The sequence below is a fragment of the Vicugna pacos genome, chromosome 14 (assembly GCF_048564905.1).
Source record: "Vicugna pacos chromosome 14, VicPac4, whole genome shotgun sequence".
In the NCBI taxonomy this organism is placed as follows: Eukaryota; Metazoa; Chordata; class Mammalia; order Artiodactyla; family Camelidae; genus Vicugna; species Vicugna pacos.
Window position 1 is genome coordinate 64,852,811 of NC_133000.1, and position 23,837 is coordinate 64,876,647.

The 23,837-nt window shown below is 34.5% G+C and overlaps 1 protein-coding gene across 8 annotated transcripts in view; it reads left to right on the forward strand.

Annotated features, from left to right (window-relative positions):
• The window catches only part of PCCA (propionyl-CoA carboxylase subunit alpha), a 377,947-nt gene that overhangs the window by 166,758 nt on the left and 187,352 nt on the right, over positions 1 to 23,837 (forward strand). For all 8 annotated transcript variants that reach the window (XM_072976495.1, XM_072976496.1, XM_072976497.1 and 5 more), the window contains 3 exons: positions 4,111 to 4,213; positions 13,878 to 13,972; positions 18,890 to 19,040. In XM_072976495.1, coding sequence (XP_072832596.1) covers positions 4,111 to 4,213; positions 13,878 to 13,972; positions 18,890 to 19,040 — 349 coding nt within the window. The remainder of the gene's footprint in view (positions 1 to 4,110; positions 4,214 to 13,877; positions 13,973 to 18,889; positions 19,041 to 23,837) is intronic.

The following is a 23,837-nucleotide window of genomic DNA, read 5'->3' on the forward strand; positions in this document are numbered from 1 at the left end:
TGAATAAGATCAAAGTAAATCATATACTATTGTGAAAGGTGATAAGTAATATAAGAAAAATAAAGGAGGAAAGGAGAAACATGGGGCGTGTGGGAGGGAATTCCCTTCTAAACAGGATTGTCAGGGTTGTCCTCACTGAGGAGACACATTTAATGAAGGTGGTAAGAGTGCTGGGAGATGAGAGTCCAGGCAAGAGAAGAGCAAGTGTAGAGGTGCTGATGCTGACACAGGAGCATGTCTTGAGATCTGGGGACATCGTGGTGGCCAGGTGGTGGTGGGAGGAGTAGAAAGAGGTGGGGAGCAGATTATCTAGGACCTTGTAGGCCATTCTTAGTGAGACTGGGGGCTTTGGAGGGTCTTTAGTAGAGAAGTCATAATCATAGCATTTCAACAAATTCCTAACATTATTTCCATTTTTTGAATTACAAAAAACTCCAAACATACAAAAAAGTGAAAGAATATAATGGACTTCTATGCGTATCATCCACATTAAACAGTTAGCAGGATTTTGTGACTTAAGTTTTAAAAGTATCACTCTGGTTGCTATCTCAGTAATAGACTTAATGGGGACAGAATCATGAACTGTGGAAGCGGGGAAGCCAGCTAGGAGGCTGTTGTGATGATCCAAGCAGGAAAAGTGGTGAGGGGGCTTTCACCGCTGTAACGGTGGAGGTGGTAAGAGTTTAATTCTGAAAGTAGGGGCAACAGTGTTTGCTGGGTGATTGGATACAGAGTGTGAGCATTTGAGGATCACTTGCAGTCACTGTTTAAGGCATCTTATTTTTTAGCTCTTATTCTCTGTATTGATCTATATGAGTTAAGTGGATGTGCTGCAACACTGATTGATTAGAAAATTCCTTGGGAAATGCTGAGAGATAAGGTCTGAGTGAGGGCTTTTACCTTCAAAATTGAAGAATGCCTGAGTGAAAAACAGCTGCTCCTTAGCCTCTCTCTGGAACTCTTTGCCCAACTTAGTTCCTTTGGATAGTGGAGACTTACCTTTATGTTACAGAACCTTGGTTGACTATGTGAAATGCTCGAAGTCAGGCTGGCTTGTTGCTATGTATGGGTGGAAGCAAGCGTAAGAGTAGGAGGCATGCTTAGTCCCATTTTTTACCACGTAGTTCATCGTACTTGTCTTTTGTCTTTTGCAGTTCAGGTGTTGAAGCTACCTCTTGTGCTTTATTTGTAATTCCTATGGGTCAAGGCACCTCTGCATGGGTTGCTTGGGTTTCCTCACAGTATAGCGGCTTTGTACTTCTTACATAGTGACCCAGAGGTCCAAGAGCGTTTGTTTCGAATCCAAGTGGAAGCTGTATGACTTTTTATGATTCAGTCTCAGAACTCACACAGCTTCCCTTCTGCCATATACTGTTGATTACCAGTGAGCACAAATTCTGCCCGAATTCAAGGGGACGTCTTTAAACTCTGCTTCTTCATGAAGGAGTGGCAGGTTTCTTAGAAGAGCACACAGAATGGGAGATACTACTGTGGCCATTTTTGGAAAAGATAATCTGTGCAGTTTCTTTTAGTAAAGAATGATATAAAAAGGATATTAAATGCAACTTAATAGTTTTGTAAGACGTGTATTTTGTGAACTCTAATTATTTTCTCATTCTCTCCCCTTTTCTGTGGCACTCATATAGCAATTTCACTGAAAGCCTTAGCACTTACTTTTCATTATTCTTCTTAGGATAACAAGTTTTTTTGTCAGTCATTTCTCCAGGGCTACTCTTAGTAATATAATAATTTTATGATGAAATTACTCTTCAGTTTATTGGCAATGAGAATTGCTATGCTGCTGTTAACTATAGATTTTAATTTAGAATGCAGTATTTTCAGAGATTACTCTATCTGTTCGCATATTGAGAGTCTTTTAGGAAATAAGTTAATCCTTTCTTGGTTGGCAAATGGCATGTTGTTTCAAAATATTCTCATATAATTAGTAAAAATAGGTAAATGATTTTCTACCTAAAATATTACTCTCTTCAACCTGTAAGCAATCTCTGAAAATTTGCTGAGATTAACAAAAAATATGACAATATTTGATTTAATGGTGCAAGATTCTTATTTTTAAAAGTTGCTCCATGTCCTTTGTTAATTTGGAAAAATCAAAACTTAAGAAAAATTGAGAGAACAGTTCAGAAAACACCCATATCTTTGCCTCTTAGAGTCACCAACTGTTAATATCACATTGCACTGCTTTTACTCCTTCCTCCCTCCTACCTTGAGAAGAAATCTTTCTGCATAATCCACAAAAATTTTAGCATTCTTCAGAAGGAAGACTCAGTAGTCATTAATTGCTTTATTATTTTTTCCTAAGGAGTGTCTCCCTATTGCAGCATGTATCCTGAACTTTTTCAGGGAAATAGCATCTATGACTTACCTTAAAATCTTTAGAATATCTAAGAGATTTTTAAAAGTACAGTATTTGTTGTTATAATATAATAAATTAGGGTCAGAATCATGAAGGTTGTTGAAAGTAGACCCAGATATTTTCATAATAATCTCTTTCTTTTCTTTTTCCAAATTTAAATGACATGTTATTGGCACAAATGGAACATTGACCATCTCTGCATTTTGGAGTACCCCATGAGACTTGAGGTGCTGGGAGGGCAGTTTCTGTTTTACTTTTCTATTTCCATCACATATATGTGCACCAGGCCTAGAATTTTGTGATTAGTATTTATTGAATGAATGTGCTACACAGTGCTACAAATGATGTTCTAAATGCAGTTTTCCATGAGCTCCAAAATAGGCCGGTAATGCTTTGAAACTTGATAGCTAATTTATTTGGATGGCTTTAATTTTTTTACTTCTGATATTCTTGGTTTAAATGTAAAATGAAAGTTCTCAGTCATTAGAGCAGAGACAAACTGTGAGGTACTATGTTTTTTCTTTGTGAGTCACTGTATCCCATCTAATAAAAACTTGATTATGTGGTATTGAAAACAATGATTCATTCATTGTGCTTTAGTTTCTTCAAAGTTTGTAGTCTCCTGAGATCTAAACTCCATTCCCTTAAATCAAAGAAGTAATGGAAGACTAAGAAAACGTGATACTCTTTCTCTGAGAATGCTGAGAAATAGAAATTTTTGCAGTACCTTTTGAAATTTATCTTCTAGTCAGTGTTTACTTGCAATCCTGTCTTTTTCAAGCACGCAAACAGCTAAGATAGTTATTTCTTGTATTGCTAGATGGACTGTTTGCAAACTAAAGGATTAAAAGAATTTCAGTGTTGAATATTAAATACAGGTATTTAGTCTGAAGATTAAGGAACTGTTAATTACATGTAAATGAATTAAATTTTATACTCTGAATATATCAATGAGTGGAATATCACATACTCAATTAGTCTTAGGTAAGCAAGTTTGAGTATTTAATAGACTGACCGAATGAGCCCATTTTATAGTGTATGAATTTAGTAAGCATATTTTAATAATGATTTAAGTTACTGTAGTATGGAAATAAAATGTATGAAGCAATAATTAAATCCGTATTTTTATTTTCAAAATTGAACTTTTCTCTTTTAATTATTAGTTTTTGAGCAATTTTAAAGAAGATAAAATTGTAATGATTTGTATGGCTATGTGAGAGGCAATTGCTTTTAAAGGTGTGAATTTAAAATATCAGGACGTCTTAAGGAGCCTCCTGTCGTCTTACTAAGTGTATTGGCCGTAGTTTTGCCCCAGCTATGCAGTTAGCCAGGTGCTTCACATCTTTGGGTATATATTCTGACTTTGGAGTCAAATGGATATGCATTTTTGTGTATTTTTATTAGTGGAATTAAGGTTGAAAATAAGAATTAAAGAGATGGAATTTTATATGATTTGTATGGTTTATTAAAAATTTCTCATTTTTAACAGTTGGTGAAATAAATATTGGTATTCCTGTTTCTATAAAAATCTAAGATCAGAGAAATTAAATTCACCCAGAGTTACAGAGCTACTGAGTGGAAGGGTTATTGTTCAACCAAAATTAATTAAGTTATTTGTACATTTTCTCTGCTTTGTTCGGAAGCAAGCAAAAACAAACCTTTAATTTATTTTCTTTAATATCGAGGGCTGTATTTGCTTTGTGTTCATTTTACTGTTCTGTTTTCCTTTACAGGGATGGTTTTAGATTTTCATCTCAAGAAGCTGCTTCTAGTTTTGGTGATGATAGACTACTAATAGAAAAATTTATTGATAACCCTCGTCATATAGAAATCCAGGTTGGTACATTTTAAGATGCTTTCAAATTATTATGACTTTAAAATAATATCACTCATTCTCATTGGAAACACATCCTTTCTTACATTTAGAGTGATTGTGAATTGTTCTGAATAAGTATGAAATAGAGAATGTACTTACCATTGTACATTAACTGTTCAGATGTTAAAGGTGGTTGATCACCTATCTTTAGAATCTGGTATACTTTTTCCAAAGTGCCACAAGAATGTTGTTTGGATGGGGAATGATACAAAAGCTCCGCTCCAGAAAGCAGTAACCACAAGATGTCTGTCCAGGCAGAATATATTCCAGCTAGAGACTCAGTCCCCTTAAGAGATTGGGCTATTTCGGGGGCATTTTTTAAAGAAAAGTACCTGACCTGTATTATTTCCGTTCCCAGATGTCTGTGTGGCTCATAGTGATGGTGTTCTGCTAGGAGCTGTTTGTATAGAGACAAATAAATCGTTTCTTTTACTCAGATTAAGATTTTAACCCCACAGTTAATTTGGTTGTGGAGGTGTGGGTTTCAGCAGAATAAAACAGGTTTTCTGAAATAAAACACAGAAGAAGAAAAGTTTGCTGTAGTTTTCATTTTTCTGTCAGAAATGCCTTGTGCTGATTTTACACATTATAGCTATGAATTGATACGGAACAGTTAAAATTGATAAAATATAAATATCGAATTAGAAATCATATTGAAATTAGAGTACATTTTTTTCTTGATTTTGTGTGGCTAGAGCACCAGAAAATTAAATAAAAGGTTATTTGCTGCCCTTGTATTTTCTGTTGGGTCATAATATAGCAGGGTCTTAGATTCTATCATTGTGTTTTCTGAGGTTAATTATCATTCCACATAGATATTATTTATAGGTAGAAAATCTTCCTCTAGCTCCTCCAGTTTTTCAGAGTGGAAAAAAATGTACAAACTTATATAATCAATTCATATTTTTTTAACATTTTTTATTGATTTATAATCATTTTAGAATGTTGTGTCAAATTCCAGTGTTCAGCACAATTTTTCAGTCATTCATGGACATATACACACTCATTGTCACATTTTTTCCTCTGTGAGTTATCATAACATTTTGTGTATATTTCCCTGTGCTATACAGTGTAATCTTGTTTATTTATCTATTCTACAATTTTGAAATCCCAGTCTATCCCTTCCCACCCTCCACCCCCCTGGTAACCACAAGTCTGTATTCTCTGTCCGTGAGTCTATTTCTGTCCTGTATTTATGCTTTGTTTTTGTTTGTTTGTTTTTGTTTTTGTTTTTTAGATTCCACATATGAGCGATCTCATATGGTATTTTTCTTTCTCTTTCTGGCTTACTTCACTTAGAATGACATTCTCTAGGAGCATCCATGTTGCTGCAAATGGCGTTATGTTGTCGGTTTTTATGGCTGAGTAGTATTCCATTGTATAAATATACCACCTCTTCTTTATCCAGTCACCTGTTGATGGTCATTTAGGTTGTTTCCATGTTTTGGCTATCGTAAATAGTGCCACTATGAACATTGGGGTGCAGGTGTCATCCTGAAGTAGATTTCCTTCTGGATACAAGCCCAGGAGTGGGATTCCTGGGTCATATGGTAAGTCTATTCCTAGTCTTTTGAGGAATCTCCACACTGTTTTCCATAGTGGCTGCACCAAACTGCATTCCCACCAGCAGTGTAGGAGGGTTCCCCTTTCTCCACAGCCTCTCCAGCATTTGTCATTGTTGGATTTTTGAATGACGGCCATTCTGACTGGTGTGAGGTGATACCTCATTGTAGTTTTGATTTGCATTTCTCTGATAATTATTGAGCATTTTTTCATGTGCCTTTTGATTATTTGTATGTCTTCCTTGGAGAATTGCTTGTTTAGGTCTTCTGCCTATGTTTGGATTGGGTTGTTTAGTTTTTTCTTATTGAGTCGTATAAGCTGCTTATATATTTTGGAGATCAAGCCTTTGTCGGTTTCACTTGCAAAAATTTTCTCCCATTCCGTAGGTTGTCTTCTTGTCTTACTTCTGGTTTCCTTTGCTGTGCAGAAGCTTGTAAGTTTCATTAGGTCCCATTTGTTTATTCTTGCTTTTATTTCTTCTAGGAGAAAATTTTTGAAATGTATGTCAGATAATGTTTTGCCTATGTTTTCCTCTAGGAGGTTTATTGTATCTTGTCTTATGTTTAAGTCTTTAACCCATTTTGAGTTGATTTTTGTATATGGTGTAAGGGAGTGTTCTAGCTTCATTGTTTTACATGCTGCTGTCCAGTTTTCCCAACCCCATTTGCTGAAGAGACTGTCTTTATTCCATTGTATATTCTTGCCTCCTTTGTCGAAGATGAGCTGACCAAAAGTTTGTGGGTTCATTTCTGGGCTCTCTATTCTGTTCCATTGGTCCATATGTCTGTTTTGGTACCAATACCATGCTGTCTTGATGACTGTAGGTCTATAGTATTGTCTGAAGTCTGGGAGAGTTATTCCTCCAGCCTCTTTCTTTCTCTTCAGTAATGCTTTGGCAATTCTAGATCTTTGATGGTTCCATATAAATTTTATTATGATTTGTTCTAGTTCTGTGAAATATGTCCTGGGTAATTGGATAGGGGTTGCATTATCTGTAGATTGCCTTGGGCAGTGTGACCATTTTAACAATATTGATTCTTCCAATCCAGGAGCATGGAATATCTTTCCATTTTTTAAAGTCTTCTTTAATTTCCTTCATCAGTGGTTTATAGTTTTCTGTGTATAATTCTTTCACCTCCTTGGTTAGATTTATTCCCAGATATTTTATTACTTTGGGTGCTATTTTAAAGGGGATTGTTTCTTTACTTTCTTTTTCTGTTGATTTATCGTTAGTGTAAAGAAAGGCAACTGATTTTTGAATGCTAATTTTATAACCTGCTACCTTGCTGAATTTTTCAATCAGCTCTAGTAGCTTTTGTGTGGACTTTTTAGGGTTTTCTATGTATAGTAACATGTCATCAGCATATAATGACACTTTTACCTCTTCTTTTCCAATTTGGATCCCTTTTATTTCTTTCTCTTGCCTGACTGCTGTGGCTAGGACTTCCAGGACTATGTTGAATAGGAGGGGTGATAGTGGGCATCCTTGTCTTGTCCCAGATTTTAGTGGGAAGCTTTTGAGTTTTTCACTGTTGAGTACTATGCTGGCTGTAGGTTTGTCATATATAGCTTTTATGATGTTGAGATATGTTCCCTCTATACCCACTTTGGCGAGAGTTTTTATCATAAATGGATGTTGAATTTTATCAAATGCTTTTTCTGCATCGATTGAGATGATCATGTGGTTTTTGTCCTTTCTCTTGTTGATGTGATGTATTACATTGATTGATTTGCGTATGTTGAACCAGCCTTGTGTCCTTGGGATGAACCCCACTTGGTCATGATATATAATCTTTTTTATGTGTTGTTGGATTCTATTTGCTAAAATTTTGGTGAGGATTTTGGCGTCTATGTTCATCAGTGATATTGGCCTATAATTCTCTTTTTTTGTAGTGTCTTTGCCTGGTTTTGGTATCAGGGTGATGGTGGCTTCATAGAATGAGTTTGGGAGTATTCCCTCCTTTTCAATCATCTGGAAGAGTTCATATTTTTAAAACATTGGACATAATGTATTTCTTTCTGAGGCTAGCAGGTTTTGTTTTTGTTGGTTGGTTTTTGTTTTTAGATGTTCTAAGTTGAAATCACACATACAGGGAAGTCCACAAAATTTTAAGTATACAATTTAATAAAAATTTATATAATATATATATATATATATATAACTGTGCGACTACCGTCCAGATCTTTATATGGAACACTGTATTACATCAGAAGATTCCTTTGTACCGCTTACAGTCAGTCCCTCTCCTTGGCCACTAAAATTAACTTTTCTGACGTCTAATACTGTAGATTTTTGTTGTTTGTTCTTAAACTGCGTATAAATGGAATCATACAGTACATACTTGGTTGTGCCTGGCTTCTTTCACCTAACATCTTATCTGAGAATCTTTGATGAGGCTTTGAATTATCATTCACTTAAAAATTGCTCTGTGGTGTTCCATTGTTTGAATAACCTGCAGTTTTTCCATTTTCCTGTTTGTGAATCTTCAGGTTGTTTCCAGTTTTCTGATATTACGAGTAAACTGGTATGTCTTCTTACGAACAAATACGTTCTTTTGGATAAAGTGAGGAGAGGCATTGTTGGATTACGTGGTCAGGTTTTGGTTAGTCCTGGGAGACACCGTGGTGGTTCTCATGTATACCCTGCCCGGGATACATGCGGTTTCCTTCCAGTGCTGCCGTCTTTGAAAGCCCTTGCTATTCCCGGTTCTTTAATGTGTAGCCCTTGTGATGGACGTGTAACAGTATCTCTGTTTTAATTTGCATTTCTCTGATGAGTATTGATGTTGAATACCTTTTTATAAGTTGATTGACCAACTGGATATTTATTTTGTGAAGTGACTGCTAAAGTCTCATCCTTGCCCCCCCTTTTTCAAATTAGATTATTAAAAATTGTTGAGTGATCAGAGTCCTGTATCCACTTTGGTTATGAGTCCATCACCAGATATATGTATTGTGCGTATATTCTCCCCATCTGTGGCTTGCCTGTATTATTAATAAAGTCTTTAGAGGAATAGAAGTTCTTAATTTTATTGAAGCCCAGTTTAAGTCCACTTTTCGTACCCAAGTTAGGAGCTTTATTGTTTTAGGCTTGATATTTAGGTCTGTTACTCTCTTTGACTTGTTTGTTTGGTATGAGATGCAGTGAAACTATATTTTCTTTCATTTTGGTATCCAGTTTCTCCAGCATTATTTATTGGGGTAATCATTTGCTGTAAATTAAGTAACATTTGGTTACTGTCTTAATTATTTTGGTTTTATAGTAGGTCTAGAAATTTGGTACTGTAATTGGTCTAAATTCATTGTTTTTCTTTGGATACTGTTGGCTCTTTTTAGATTCTTTGAGTTTTCATGTAAACTTTAGGCTTTTCTTGTCAACCCATCCCCACCTACACTCCCACCCTCCCCCCACATCTGACAGGATTTGGATTGTATTGAGTCTAAAGATTATTCTGGGGAGAATTAACATCTTAACAATATTGAGTTTTCTAGTTTATGGACTAAAGTGTCTCATTTATTTACATCTTGTTTAATTTCTCTCAGCATTGTTTTGTAGTTTTGAGTGTAGAGGTTTTGTTTATCTTTTATTAGATTTATTCCTAGGTAGCTGAAAAATTTTTATACTATTATAAATATTATTCTCTAAATTTCATATACCTATTGATGGTTGCTTGTATGTAGAAATATAATTGATTTTTATATATTAACCTTGTATCCGGTATCCTTTCTGAATCCACTTGTTTATTTTTTGTGTTTTGATTATCTAGTGCTGAGTGATAAACCATCCCAGAATGCAGTGATTTGAAACATTTCAGGTTGCACAACCATGTAAATGTATTTATTTAATGCCACTGAGCTGTACACTTAAAAATGGTTACAACAATAATTTTATTTATATTTTGCCATAATAAAAAATGACACAATATCTGTTTCTAATGAGTCTATGGGTTAATTGGATTCAGCTGGGCACATCTTTTGCCCACTAGGTGTCTGTCCACTGGGGCAGTAGTCATGTTGGGGTTTGACTGGTTTGGAACATCCAGTGTTAGTGCCTTGGAGGATTGACTCGAAGGTACGGATGGCCAAGGCACTGGGACAGCTGGGCCTCGCTCTCTTTATTCAGTCTTGGGGCTTTTCCACATGATTTCTCCATGTGACATTTCTGTAAGGATATGACTTCTTACATTGCTTATCAGAGCTACTTGAAGTAGCCATTCTTCCTTTTAAAAATTTAGGTGGCACAGGATCACTTCTGTTATGTTATTATGCAATTATGTTATGTTATTATGTTATGTTATGCAATTATGTTATGTTATTATGTTATGTTATTATTAAGTTATTATGCAGGGGTGTGAATACTGTGATTTGTTATATTGGGGACCATTTTTGGATACTAGCTACCACAATTCATTCTCTGACCCCCAGTGATCATGTCCTTCCATAGGTAGAGTATACCTACTTTACTTCCAAGACCAGAATCTCCTATTCAAACTTGGTTCAGATAAGGATGAGATTTGTTGTATATGGTTTCTCAAGAGGGGTTCTTCTCATGTGAAGATCTCTGTATTTAAAGACAGTGTGACATCCACTTATCCAATATACAGTGATGAGAAAAGAATATAACACTGCAGTAAACACCACCATTCAACATGGTAGAAAAAGGGAAGCACACACTATTCATTGGTTCTTAGCAGTTGAAAACCAGCAGTTTAAGCTGAGAGATCTCTGTTGGAGGTTTTTGTGGTAATTCTAGTGAGAGATGGTGGCAGCTTGGGCCAGGGTGTTGGTAGTAGAGGCAGTGAGATGAGATTGAATTTTGGGTATATTTTGAAGTAAACCAAATTTTCTAGAAGATTAAATGTGATACATAAGAAAAAAGTAAGGCATCAACGCTGGTTTTATGGTTTTGGCTTGAGGGATTATGAGAATGGGACTTTTTTCTGAGATGGGAACGACTGTGAGAGGTGCATATTTTGGGGGAGGAAATTAGGGTATGATGTTGGACAAATCAAGTTTGAGATGCTCATTAGCTATCAAAATGTAGGTGTTGAGTAGACTGTTGGATATTTAAATCCATAATTTAGGGGAGTTATTTAGACTGCCCTTCCTCTAAGATCCTAGAGGCAAAACTAGTTTTCCCCTTTCTCTGTATTCCCCATCTAGTGCTTATTTTGCTGCTAGAGGACTACTTACGTCATTTTATCTTGAGCTGACTTTCCTAGTAGACCAAGAAGTCCTTGAGGGCAGAGGCTAGGTCTTATTTATTTGTTGTCCCCAGCAACCAGGTGGTGTCTTTCATACTACTAATGCTCACTAAATGTTCATTCAGTTGTGCAAAATAATTATATTTCTACATCATCTTTTAGTTTATTTTAATTAACCATGGCATATAGCTGAGCCGATATTTTAAAAACTTAAGTGAAAGTGTTTCCTAGTAAGTTAAATAGGCAATGCAGATGTTTCCTATATCTGATATACACCTGGAAGGTTTTTTTTTTTTACTTATTTTCTTCAATTTTAGTTAATTAATATTAGGTAATTTGTGCACATGATAAACAGTATTCTACAAAAAGTAAGCATTTTTTCACCCTTGTCCCCAAGTCCTCTGGTTTCTGTCCCTAGGAGCAGACACTGTTACTGTTTTTTGGATATCCTGACATAGTCTATAAAAAAAAATATATATATATATATATATATTTCACCTGTTGTTTTTTACATGAGCTCTCACATACTGTGTCCTTCTCGTACTGAAACTGTATACTGGCGATGAGAACGGCACTGCTCTATCTGATTTAAACCAGTGTTTCTGAACCCGGTCATGGTGTGGGCTGGATCCATGGATGCTAAAGGGGTTGAGTTATGTGGAACAGTCTACTATGATGAAGCTTTTTTCTGTAAGCAAGATATCTGGGGGATTTTTCATATTTAGTGCATGCATATCTGTAAAGGGCTATATTAAAAGTATAAAAAAAACCTCATGATGCTTTTAAGTGTTAACTTCTCTTACAAGCACTTTATAATGTTGTCTGGTTACTTCATTTGTTTAATGGAATAAATCATTGTCAAATTATTTTTGTTTAATGCCTAGTAAATGACAGAACTATTTAAAAAGAACTGCAAAACTACACAGACTTTAAAGAAACTTGATTCTGTGTATATATGAATCTAATATTTTACAGTTGGAAATGTTTCTGAGAATTTTTTCTTACGTGGCTTTATTTCTTGGAGACTAAATCTACTTTCACTTACATGTCAACTAGAATAAAAAAAGGTAGAATGAATTTAATGTTTTAAAATATTTCTAGGTGTACTTCATACAGCCACTTTTTTTTTCAATCCTTTTTGTTTTATTGAAGTATAGTTGATTTGCAGTATTGTTAGTTTCAGGTGTACAGCAAAGTATTTCAGTGTTTTTTATATATATGTGTGTATATCTATATATTTATATAATCTTTCTCAGGTTCTTTTTCATTATAGGTTTTTATAATATAGTGAATATATTTCCCTGTGCTATACAGAAAATTCTTGCTCTTTCTCTTTCATATATAATAGTGTGTATCTTTTAATCCCATACTCCTAATTTAACTACCCTCCCTTCTCCTTTGGTAACCATGCAACTGTTTCCTATGTCTGAGTCTATTTGTTTTGTAAGTAAGTTCATTTATATTATTTTTTAGATCCTACGTGTAAATGATGTATTTGTTTTCTCTGACTTCACCTAGTAGGATAATCTCTAGCTCCATCTATGTTGCTACAAATGGCAATACTTCATTCTTTCTATGGCTAAGTAATATTCTGGTGTATGTGTCTGTGTGTGTGTATTAATACACACACCACATCTTTATCCATTCATCTGTTGTTGGACACTTAGGTTGCTTCTGTGTCTTGCCTGTTGTAATTAGTGCCTCATGCAGCCACTTTTGAATCTTGGAAATAAAATTCCAACTTATTGGCATTTCATTATTGTAATGATTTCCTTTGTTTGAAAGCATTTGTGAGGTTTAGTTAGGTTTTACTTGTAAAAATTAACTTTGTAGTCATATTAACTATTCATTTTATACTTTATTATACCTGTTATAACCATGATCTTTTTTGATTTGATATTTTCAGCAGCCATGTAAAATATTAAGATGATATTACCTGCTGTTTATCATGCATGAGTAAATAGAGTGACTTGCCCAGAGAGGTTGCATAGCTAGAGTTTAAGTTAGTGCCTCGTCTTTTGACTTCTAGAATAGCTTTTACCTCAGTGAACTTAATATATGCCTTCAATAATATACTCCTTTAAGTGAAAACAGACTAGTCGTTAACTAAAAGTCAAATATTCTATGCAAAAATATTAACAAAAAGCATGTTTTATGGTTGCCAGATTTAGCTAGGAAGATACATGTTAAATTTGAATTTCAAATAAATAATTTTTATTTTTAAGTAACAGTATGTCTCATTCAGTATTTGGGATATATTTCTATTAAAATTTTTATTGTAGTTAAAAACCCCAGCTTATTTTGCATTATTAAAAATGGGAAAAAGCATAATGTTGTATATTAACCCCAGACCTTTTACCAGTTTCTTGTAAGAAAAATAAAGGAATAAAAATACCCATATATAAGTAACAGACTACATATTGGGTGTAAATAAAATAGCATTTCCTGATCAAAATACATTATAATATTAACAACAAACAGATGTGCACAGTGACACTTGTGGCTCTCCTAAGCACCACTGACATCAAGAATACATTCCCTCTATTGATGCTCAGTGTCCTTTGCTCAGTTTCTACAATTGATTCTGATATTTTCCCCATTGTATTGGAAATGTAACAGGAGAATTTTTTCTTCAGGTCTTTTTAATAAAAATATTCTACTGAGTTTTGGGGTGGTAAATATAAAATTTTCCTTTACTAGCATCACCCAAAAGAGGGACTGTATTTGAGAGGCACATAATACGTTCTATGATGTCTGAGTATTAAAAACCAAGGGGTGTTGCATGGAGAAAATGTTAATCGGGCATATACGTTACGGTTATGGCTGTAGAATTTTTCAAGTGGTATTGCTCTTTCAGGTTTTAGGTGATAAACATGGGAATGCTTTGTGGCTCAATGAAAGAGAGTGCTCAATTCAGCGAAGAAATCAGAAAGTGGTGGAGGAAGCACCAAGGTAAGAGCCTCTCCCGAGGAAAATTTAGAATTAGATTTTACATATTTCTTACGTTTCTTTCCCATTTTAGCTAAAACTGCTTTAATAGTAATAGTAGAATCTATTCATGTGTATGTATTAAAAGTTTTTCTTTATTGAGGTATAATTGATGTACACAGTTGTCTCTTGAACAGTGTGGTTATTAGGGGTGCTGACCCTCCATGCAGTTGAACATCCGTGAATAACGTAAAGTGGGTCCTCCTTCTGTGTGGCTTCTCCGTATCTGCAGTCCATCACCTGGGGTCATGTAGCATTGCAGTATTTAGTTTTGACATGTACAAGTGGATTCTCAGAATTCAAACTCGTGTTCTTCAGGGGTCAACTGTATTATATTAGTTTAAGGTTTATAATAATAATGATCTGATATTTGTTGATACTGTGCGATGCTCACCGCAGTAAGTCTGGTTAACATCTGTCACCATACATAGTTTCAGAATTTTTTTGTGTATGTGTGATAAGAACTTTTAAGATCTACTTTCTTAACAACTTTCAAGTTAACAATACAGTATTATTATCTATAGTCACCATGCTGTGCATTACATCTCCCTGTCATATTTATTTTATAACTGAAAGTTTGTACATTTGCACCTCCTTCTCCCCCATCACTAATCTGATCTCTGTTATCTATGAGCTTTTTTTTCTTAAGATTTTTATTGAGTTATAGTCATTTTACAATGTTGTGTCAAATTCCAGTGTAGAGCACAATTTTTCAGCTACACATGAACATACATATATTCACTGTCACATTTTTTTTCACTGTGAGCTACCATAAGATCTTGTATATATTTCCCTGTGCTATACAGTATAATCTTGTTTATCTATTCTACATTTTGAAATCCCAGTCTGAGCCTTCCCACCCCCCACCCCCTTGGCAACCACAAGTTTGTATTCTATGTTTATGAGTCTGTTTCTCTTTTGTATTTATGTTTTTTTTTATTAGATTCCACATATGAGCGATCTCATATGGTATTTTTCTTTTTCTTTCTGGCTTACTTCACTTAGAATGACATTCTCCAGGAACATCCATGTTGCTGCAAATGGCGTTATGTTGTCTGTTTTTATGGTTGAATAATATTCCATTGTATAAATATACCACATCTTCTTTATCCAGTCACCTGTTGATGGACATTAGGTTGTTTCCATGTCTTGGCTATTGTAAATAGTGCCACTATGAACATTGGGGTGCAGGTGTCATTTTGAAGTAGAGTTCCTTCTGGATATATGCCCAGGAGTGAAATTCCTGTGTCATACGGTAGGTCTATTCCTAGTCTTTTGAGGAATCTCCATACTGTTTTCCATAGTGGCTGCACCAAACTGCATTCCCACCAGCAGTGTAGGAGGGTTCCCTTTTCTCCATAGCCTCTCCAGCATTTGTCTATGAGCTTTTTTTTTTTTGTAAGATTCCACATATAGATGTGATCATACAGTCTTTCTCTGTCTTATTTCACTTAGTATAATGTCCTCAAAGTCCATCTATGTTGTTGCAAATGACAAGATTTCATTCTTTCTTATGACTGAATAACATTCCATTGTGTGTGTGTGTGTATCACATTTTCTTCATCCATACATCAGTGGACTCTCAGGTTGTTTCCATCCCTTGGCTACTGCCAGTAATGCTGCAGTGACCATAGGGGTGCATATGTCTTCTCAAGTTAGTGTTTTCATTTTCTTTGGAGAAGTACCCAGAAGTGGAATCATTGCATCTTGTGGTAGTCCTGCTTTTAAGTTTTAAAGGAACTTCCATACTATTTTCCATAGTGGCTGCCACAATTTACATTCCCATCAGCAGCGGAAGGACAAGGTTCCTTTTTTGTCACATCCTTGCCAACCCTTGTTATTTTTTGTCTTTTTTAATAATGGCCATTTTAACAGATGTGAGAGGAGACCTCATTGTGGTTTCGATGTACATTTCCCTGATGATTTGTGATGTTGAACACCTTTTCTTATACCTGTTGGCCATCTGTATGTTTTCTCTGGAAAAATGTCTATTTAGATACTTTGCCCATTTTTAAATTAGATTGTTTGGTTTTTGTGGTTATTGACTTGTATGAGTTCTTTATATATATATATATATATAAAATATATATATATTGGGTATTAACCCCTTGTCAGACAATGATTTGTGAATTTTTTTTTCTATTCAGTAGGTTACCTTTTCATTTTGATAATTTCCTTTGCTGTGCAGAAGCTTTTTTAGTTTGCAGTGGTCTTAATGTATATTTTCATAACTAAGTATTTGCCACTTGGTCTTTCTCAGTACTTCAGTGCATGAAAATGAGAGAATACTTGAAAAGGAAGTTGGGATTTTATTAGAGGAGAAAGTTTGGTGGATAACCACCTATGACTCCCACAGGCTTCTACGTAATATTGACTCTGCTGGTGTGTCTGGGCATGGGGAATGTCTGGGATACATACCTTCTAGGCTCTCCTGTTGGCAAAAGTTTCATAAAGTTGATCCTGAATTTCCTGAATTTATCCTCCCATGAAAAGGCTTTTAGAGGCATGGTTCTTGGAGATTTCTTGATTCTTCAGAATTACTTTGGGCACTTTGCCAAGCCACCTTTCATGTGTTTGGTGTAGCAATTTCATGGAGCTTCATTTCTAATTTGATGCTAGGTTGGTATTTGTGTATATTCTGGTTTTCTCTTAGTTTTTAAAAATTCCCAGTTGAGTGTATATTGGTATTTTTAATAACCAGGCAGTAGGCAATACAGCTAGTTGCAGCTTTAATCATCTTAGCCAAGGTGCCTTGGTAAAATGTATATATGATTTCTGTAAAGAGTAGGTCTGACTATGAATGAATTATTAATCACAGAGTAATGGTAAAAATCAAATCGTACTTTAATTATATTAGTTTTAAAAATATGATATGGTATAGTGGTTTTAAAACATGTTCCCCAAATCCTTTGCCACTTCTGTTGCTGAACGGGGGGAAGGATCTGTGTTCCCCCCTGTTGATTCTGTGCTCTGTGACTGCTTGACCAATAGACTACGTAGAAGTGGTGCTGTGCCCAGGCCTTATGAATCTGCAAGCTTCATCTTCCTGTCTCCTGTGACACTTACCCTTAAAAGCCAGCCACCATGCTGTGAGGAACATCCCACTGCAGGCTACATGGAATAGGGACCTTTATCTCATGGCCCAGGATCAGGATGTAAGAAGGAAGGAAGAGGAAAAAGCAAAAGGAATGTTCTGCCTGCGTCTTTAGGAGAAGTCCTAGAACCTGCCCCTGTTGTGTATTGACAGTGATCTGAAAAGTTAGACACTCTGCTAGGGAGGCCAGGAAATGTCTTTTTTCCTTAAGTAACCATGCACTCAGCTAAAATTCTAGTTGAGTGGATGCCAATAGAACAGTAACAGACTCTGACACACCATGTTTGCAGTTTTATATTTTATCTTGTCTTGATACTTTCAATATAATTACTTTTTCTTTTTATTCTAAATTTACTCAAATGGGTGGGCCAGGTAGAAAAGTGGGCATGCAACATACACAAAATAAGAGTAGCTGTATAGTAATAATTGTTGCATATGGGAAACATTTACATGCAAGTTCATTATGCTGTTCCATAATAAAAAAATTATAAAATGTCATCTACATTAAAAAAACAAAGAAACTGAAATATAATTACTATACATATATCTTGACACATTGTTGATGGGTCAGCAGTGTTATAAATCATGCATAATTAATAAATCTAAATATTTTCTGCATAATACTTTTTATAGTTTTATGGTATTGTTATAATAGAAATCTTTACATAATTATGGGTTAACAGAGCTTACATGTTCTACTGATAACAGTGATCTAAGGATTTTAGATAAAATATAATTCTGTTTGAGAATGATATATCACCATAAATGTATATTAAAGTAAATGGAAAAATTGAAGTTTTAATTATTTTTATATGAATTTTTAAAAATTTTTTTCTAAATTTTAAATTATGTATGACAAGCAAAACAAAACTATAAATATAAAAATAAAAATATAAATATAAATATAAAATTTTTACAGTACTAAAAAATAAAATGTCATGTGAATCTTACACATTTGAGAATAATTTTAATCCACAAATAAAAAAGTAGACGGTGTTTTGTTTCTCGGAGCCTTTCTTGCATAGACGCAAAATATGTAAAAATGCAAAAATGATATGATAATATTCTTTCCAGGGTTCATTGAAACCCTTTACTTGCTTGCTGGAAGGTGCTTTTTTATTGTGAAACAAGAGTTTTGAGAATTTATTAGACGCACAGCTGATTCTTGTTTTTTGTGGTAATTATATTTTGTAAAGTCACTGTGAACAATGAATTAGCACATACTGAAGCATTGCTCCCGGGGGAAATACAGTTAGGTTTCTCTGAGCCCCTAGTCAGAAGATTTTCATCAGCGCATTAATACATAACCTGTTTTATATATGTTTCTGTTGAAAGACACCTTATTTAATACATATTGTTGATTCAGTAACATTGAACTCACGACTTGGCCAGCACTGCTGTAATTCTGGCCTGAAGGGACCTTATCTAACACACGTTTTCTTCATAAGGCACATCTCCCAATTTTAGCTTAGAGAAATTTTGAATATATATATTAAATTTACTAGTTGGAAACAACTACTTGTTCTCAAATAGTTGTGTATTTTATAAATTGAGTGGAAAGTTCAAACGTTAATTTTATTGAAGTCTGAAATTGATTTATTTAACATATTTTGCTTAATAACACAATAAGCATGTATTATAAGCATATATAGAGCATGTAATATAAAATCTTAAGTTGATACAGATGGTCATATCTGAGTAAACTTTAAGAAAACTTTTGTCATGCACACAAAAGATTACTTAATTCTTGTCCAAAACATAGGAAATTACTCTTTCTGTATTTGCAGCATCTTTCTGGATTCTGAGACTCGAAGAGCAATGGGAGAACAAGCTGTAGCTCTTGCCAAAGCTGTAAATTATTCTTCCGCTGGAACCGTAGAATTCCTTGTGGACTCAAAGAAGAATTTTTATTTCTTGGAAATGAATACAAGACTCCAGGTAACAAAGGCTCTGTTTTTCATTCCTTGCAGTGTCTCTATACTTTTCCCTTCCTCACCACCCCTTTTTGGTGTATAAAAGTTAAAAATTAACTCCTCGAAGTGTTAAATAAAGATTTAGTTTCTATGTGTGTGCTAAGAAATCTGTTAGAAATGACAGTTAAGTATCAGGTTAATTTAATGGTGTCTAGCTCTTCTGCTTCATTACTGTTAATATTCCATGTAGGAAATTTGTTTTGTTTTTCCTCGAGTTTCTCTTGGTGAACCGCATTAGTTAGGGTTCATGTGCTGTTATGAGAATCACTCTAGATGTGTTGAATAGAAAGGGGTTAAGTGCTTACAGATCTTTGGAAGGGTTGGAGGAAGGAAGGATATTTGGAGTGAGTTTTCAGGACTGACTCTCAGAACTGCCCCACCCAACCTGGCTTCCAGAGGCACTGACACCTCTGTCACAGTTATGAGGGTGAGAACTCAAGTGGCCACCGTGGAACTGCTGACTTTAGGGGGTATAATTCCTCAATTCCAGCCAACGTCTCAGGAAGCCACTGGTGCTATCAACTAGCTGGTGGCTTTATGTCCTTCCTTCTTTCCTTTTTCTGTTTGATTTAAATTGTAAACTAAAATACATGCACAGGAAAGTAAGTCAGATACAAATGTGTAGTTGAAAAAATTATTATAAGCAAAAATCCATGTTAGCATCACCTGGATCTGGAAGTACCAAAATGCCAGCACTTCTTTCCCCTCCCCTCTGACTTCCTCCCCTTCTCAATGATTCCTCCGCCATCATCCTATTTACGATTCTGACTGAATTCCAAACACCTCCTTGTATTTCTGGATAGTTCTTTCAATTATGCACACCTAAGCAATAGAACTAATTTTTAATTTTGCCTGTTTAGATTTCTTTTTAAGACTTTAAATCAGTGGGACTCTATAATGTATAATTTTTTGTACATGGCTTTTTTTTGACATTATGCTTTTGAGATTATACCATGGGACTGGTTTTCATTGAGTATGGCAGAATTTATGTATCTAGATGCATTTTGAGACCAACAATAATATGTATTTATAGAGTTTGTATAGGTATTAACCTCAGTAGTTGTTGCTCAAAATGTATGGTACTTCTGTTTGGAATCACTTTTTTAGCCTATATTCCATTATTGTGAATATCTTTAGAAGTGACAGAATTGTATCTCTTAGAGATTAATTTGATTTTCATTAAAAATGTCTTTATATTGATGTATGTCTAATTAGATAATTAGCTGGAAAATCATGTTTTTGATTAAAATGAAGACTTTATTATGTCATGATGAGAATAGCTTGTAATATGATTTTGAAAACAATTTGAAGTGACTCCAAAATATTTGTATTTTATTCAAGACACAATAAATACTAGATGGTTTAGTTGAGGTACTTACCAGAATTTGCAGAATTAAAAACCATTGTCTTTTTTTAGTGCATTTTGTTACTATGTTCTAATTTTTAAAAATCCGTTCATTTTTAAATTTTTTTCTGGCTCATTTATCTCAGCCCATACTTTTTTCAGGTTTGTCCCATGGTTTTTGGAATAAGACCTCTAAAAGTTGATATTTTTATCAAGTAATTCTGTGTAATAGGTCTAAATCATTGAGGTACCAGGTAGGGTATAACTCAGTGGTAGAGTGCATGCTGAGCATGCATGAGGCCCAGGGTTCAATATCCAGTAAAATAAATAAAATAAATGAATTTAAATCATTAGGTACCTACTTTTACACTTTGCATCATGGATGGCTTGCCAGGAAACTATGTTCAGTACCCTCAAAAAAGGTTATGAATAAATTTCAGGAAAAATGAAATTCATGAGGAATTTCATCATATTGGATTTGATAGTACCTAATTCTATGCTATTTAGTTGTACACTTTGATAATTTGTGTCCCATTTAATGTTTAATAATATCTATTTTCTCTCTTGCATTTGCTTCCAGTGACAGTAATTCTGCTAGTTACCAGACAAATTAATTTTGATTTTTTTAGACGCATCTATGTGATGGAGAGAGATTTGGTGGTGGAGGCTGTAACTGAATGGCAGCATGAAACAATCTTGGATTTTATAGTGTTCAGAAAGCCATTCTTAGATATTTCAAAGACTTTTTTCTGATACTGTTTAAACAATTCAAATGTCTTTTTAATAGTAGATTTTCTGTTTCAAATTTCTTTACTAACCTTAAATTATAATACTTAAGGCATATTCACCAAATTCTGTATCTTCTGAGATATATGTTATCCCTAATTACTGTTTCAGTTTGAGCCTGGAGGGCTATAATTTTCTTTGTTCCTTTTTATTTTTCTTTGAAATTTCCTGATGGAACTGTCACTTTTTCCAGTTTTAGAACTTGTACATTTCTTCTGATAATAGAAATGTGAGTAGGATCTTCACTTTGCTAGATTTCCTTAAGAGTGAAATTTGTAATAAATACCATTTCTCCTTAAAAAGATGTAACACTGAGAAAGTCGCCAGGTTTGGTGTGTAAATACTGGTTTTGTTGTCAGTCTGGTCAGAATTTATATGTCAGGATTATCTGTGCTATCCCCATATATTTTTGTTTGTTTCTTTTTAAAGTCACTGTTTTCTGTTGCTTAAAGATGAAATTCAAATGCTGTTGCGTTACAAGTCCCTTTTCTCCGTGGCCTTAATGTCACCTCAGAGCCCTCTTTCCTGCCAGTGCTGATCTCTTCGTACTACTTAGGAGAGTACTTCTTTTCCCTGAATTCAGTGTGACCTCTCTGTGCCTTTATCGTGTTGCTCCCTATGCTTGGAATGGCCTCTATTCACTTCTTCTGGTAGAAGCTCACATATATCTCCAACCATATTCACCTGTTTCCTTCTCTCTGCATTTGAAAGATGAATAAGTACTCTATGAAAATAGTTTGTTAAAATGCTATTTTAGTGAAATGATACATAATTTTGCTTAAATAATTTTAGTTTCTTATTTTATTGAATTAAAACACTAAAAACTGGTAATACTTGGTTAAAAGAAAATCTTAATTGTTCAAAAGAGTATACATTGGAAAAGTAACTCCCCATACCACATTTTTTATATTACAACCATTTATTTTTCCTCTAAAGGCAACCATTGTTTTACTTAAAAATTTATCTTTGGTTGTGTTCCATACCTAATTTAAAGCATTATCTTCTTCATTTTTATGATTTTTAATGTTCAGTTGTATGGATGTACAATCATATAATTTCACATTGATAAATTTTCCAATATTTTGCCATTGCAAATAGTGCAATTATGAGTGACCCTTTACATCATCATTTTGTACATGTGGAAATAGAATTGCCTGGAAAACGATACGTCCTTTTATAATTTAGTTAAGTATTATCAAGTTGGCTTTTGTAAGAGAACTTCCCTGGCCAAAGGGTGCTTTGTCTTTGGAGCTTTGGATAGTGAAGCATGGTATCACACTGTAGTTTTCCTAAATATAAGTAAGGGTGAAATTTTCTTCATAGATTCATTTACTTTTCCTTTGCCTTGACTTGACTATTAAATCCTTTGTCCTTTGGGTTTTCTTGTCAACCTGTAGATGGTTTTTCATTTTTTCAGGAAATTAGCCATTTGTGATATTATCAGGAAGTGATGCTCCTTGAATATTTTCACATCTTTACAGAGTGAGGGATTTTTAACCAAAGACCACTAACACCAAGATTAAATGATAACAACATTAAAGAGACTGCTAGAGAGAAAGTCTTCTCTTTCCCCAGAACTGTTTGTTGACATTCTGGGTTGGTAAATAGAGGCTTTCCCCTTCTCTCCCCAGAAGGATTTGTTTACTTTACCTTCAAGAGCCAAGTTTGCTCTCTCTCCAGAGTTGAAGAAGGGCAGACATGCCAGCAACTCTTATACAAAAGCTCTGAGTTATATGGTTTGGGGGCTCCTCTCCTGTGGTAGATACACTCCCCTCTGCATGCACAGGGACATTAGGCCCATGGGGAGTTGGGATGTGAGGAATGGTGCAGAGATGCTCTGTGAGTAAACAGGTGCGTCCATCTCTGATCCAGAAACTTGTTTCCTGACAGAATTAACAAATAAATGTAGGTATAAAATATAACAGATATAATTTGTAGCACTTTTCTCTCACCTGTTGCCTATCTTTTTGACTTTGTATGTTGTTTTTTCCTTTACAGAAAATTTTGGTTTTAAATTTTGCAATTGAATTTTGAAATCTCTTTGATTATGTCTGATGCTGTGACATACTTAGGCTCTTCCTCCTCCAAGAAAACTGAAACATTTATCTTCCATGTTTTCTTTTAGTATGTATTTCATCTTTCTTGGTGAAATTTTCACTTCATTTGGGATTTATTTTATTTTTCTCAAATGGCTTCTTACTCGTTACAACTTTTTTTTTTTTTTTGAGAAAGTAAAGTGAGGATTTATTAAGGGATAGATAGTATGCTCTCAAGGGGAGAGCAGGCAGCCTCAGGTGAGCAACTCCATCACAACAATTATTGAATAAACATTCTTTTCTGTGCTAATTAGAAGTCATCTTCCTTATGTACTCATGTGTATGCAGATGTTTACATCTGTTTCCTTTTTTAACCTGTTTATTCGTGTGCTAGTACCACACTATTTTAGATATTATATCTTTTTATTAATAATACAGTATCCAGTAAGACTATTCCTTTCTCATTACTCTAATTTTTCCATATGTTTTTGAATTAGCTTATTTTATTTATATTTAACAGGAGAAAAATTAAAATGAAATTACTGAACTATTTATTAGATAACTATTTTCTGCAGCGATATTAATTCCTAAAAGA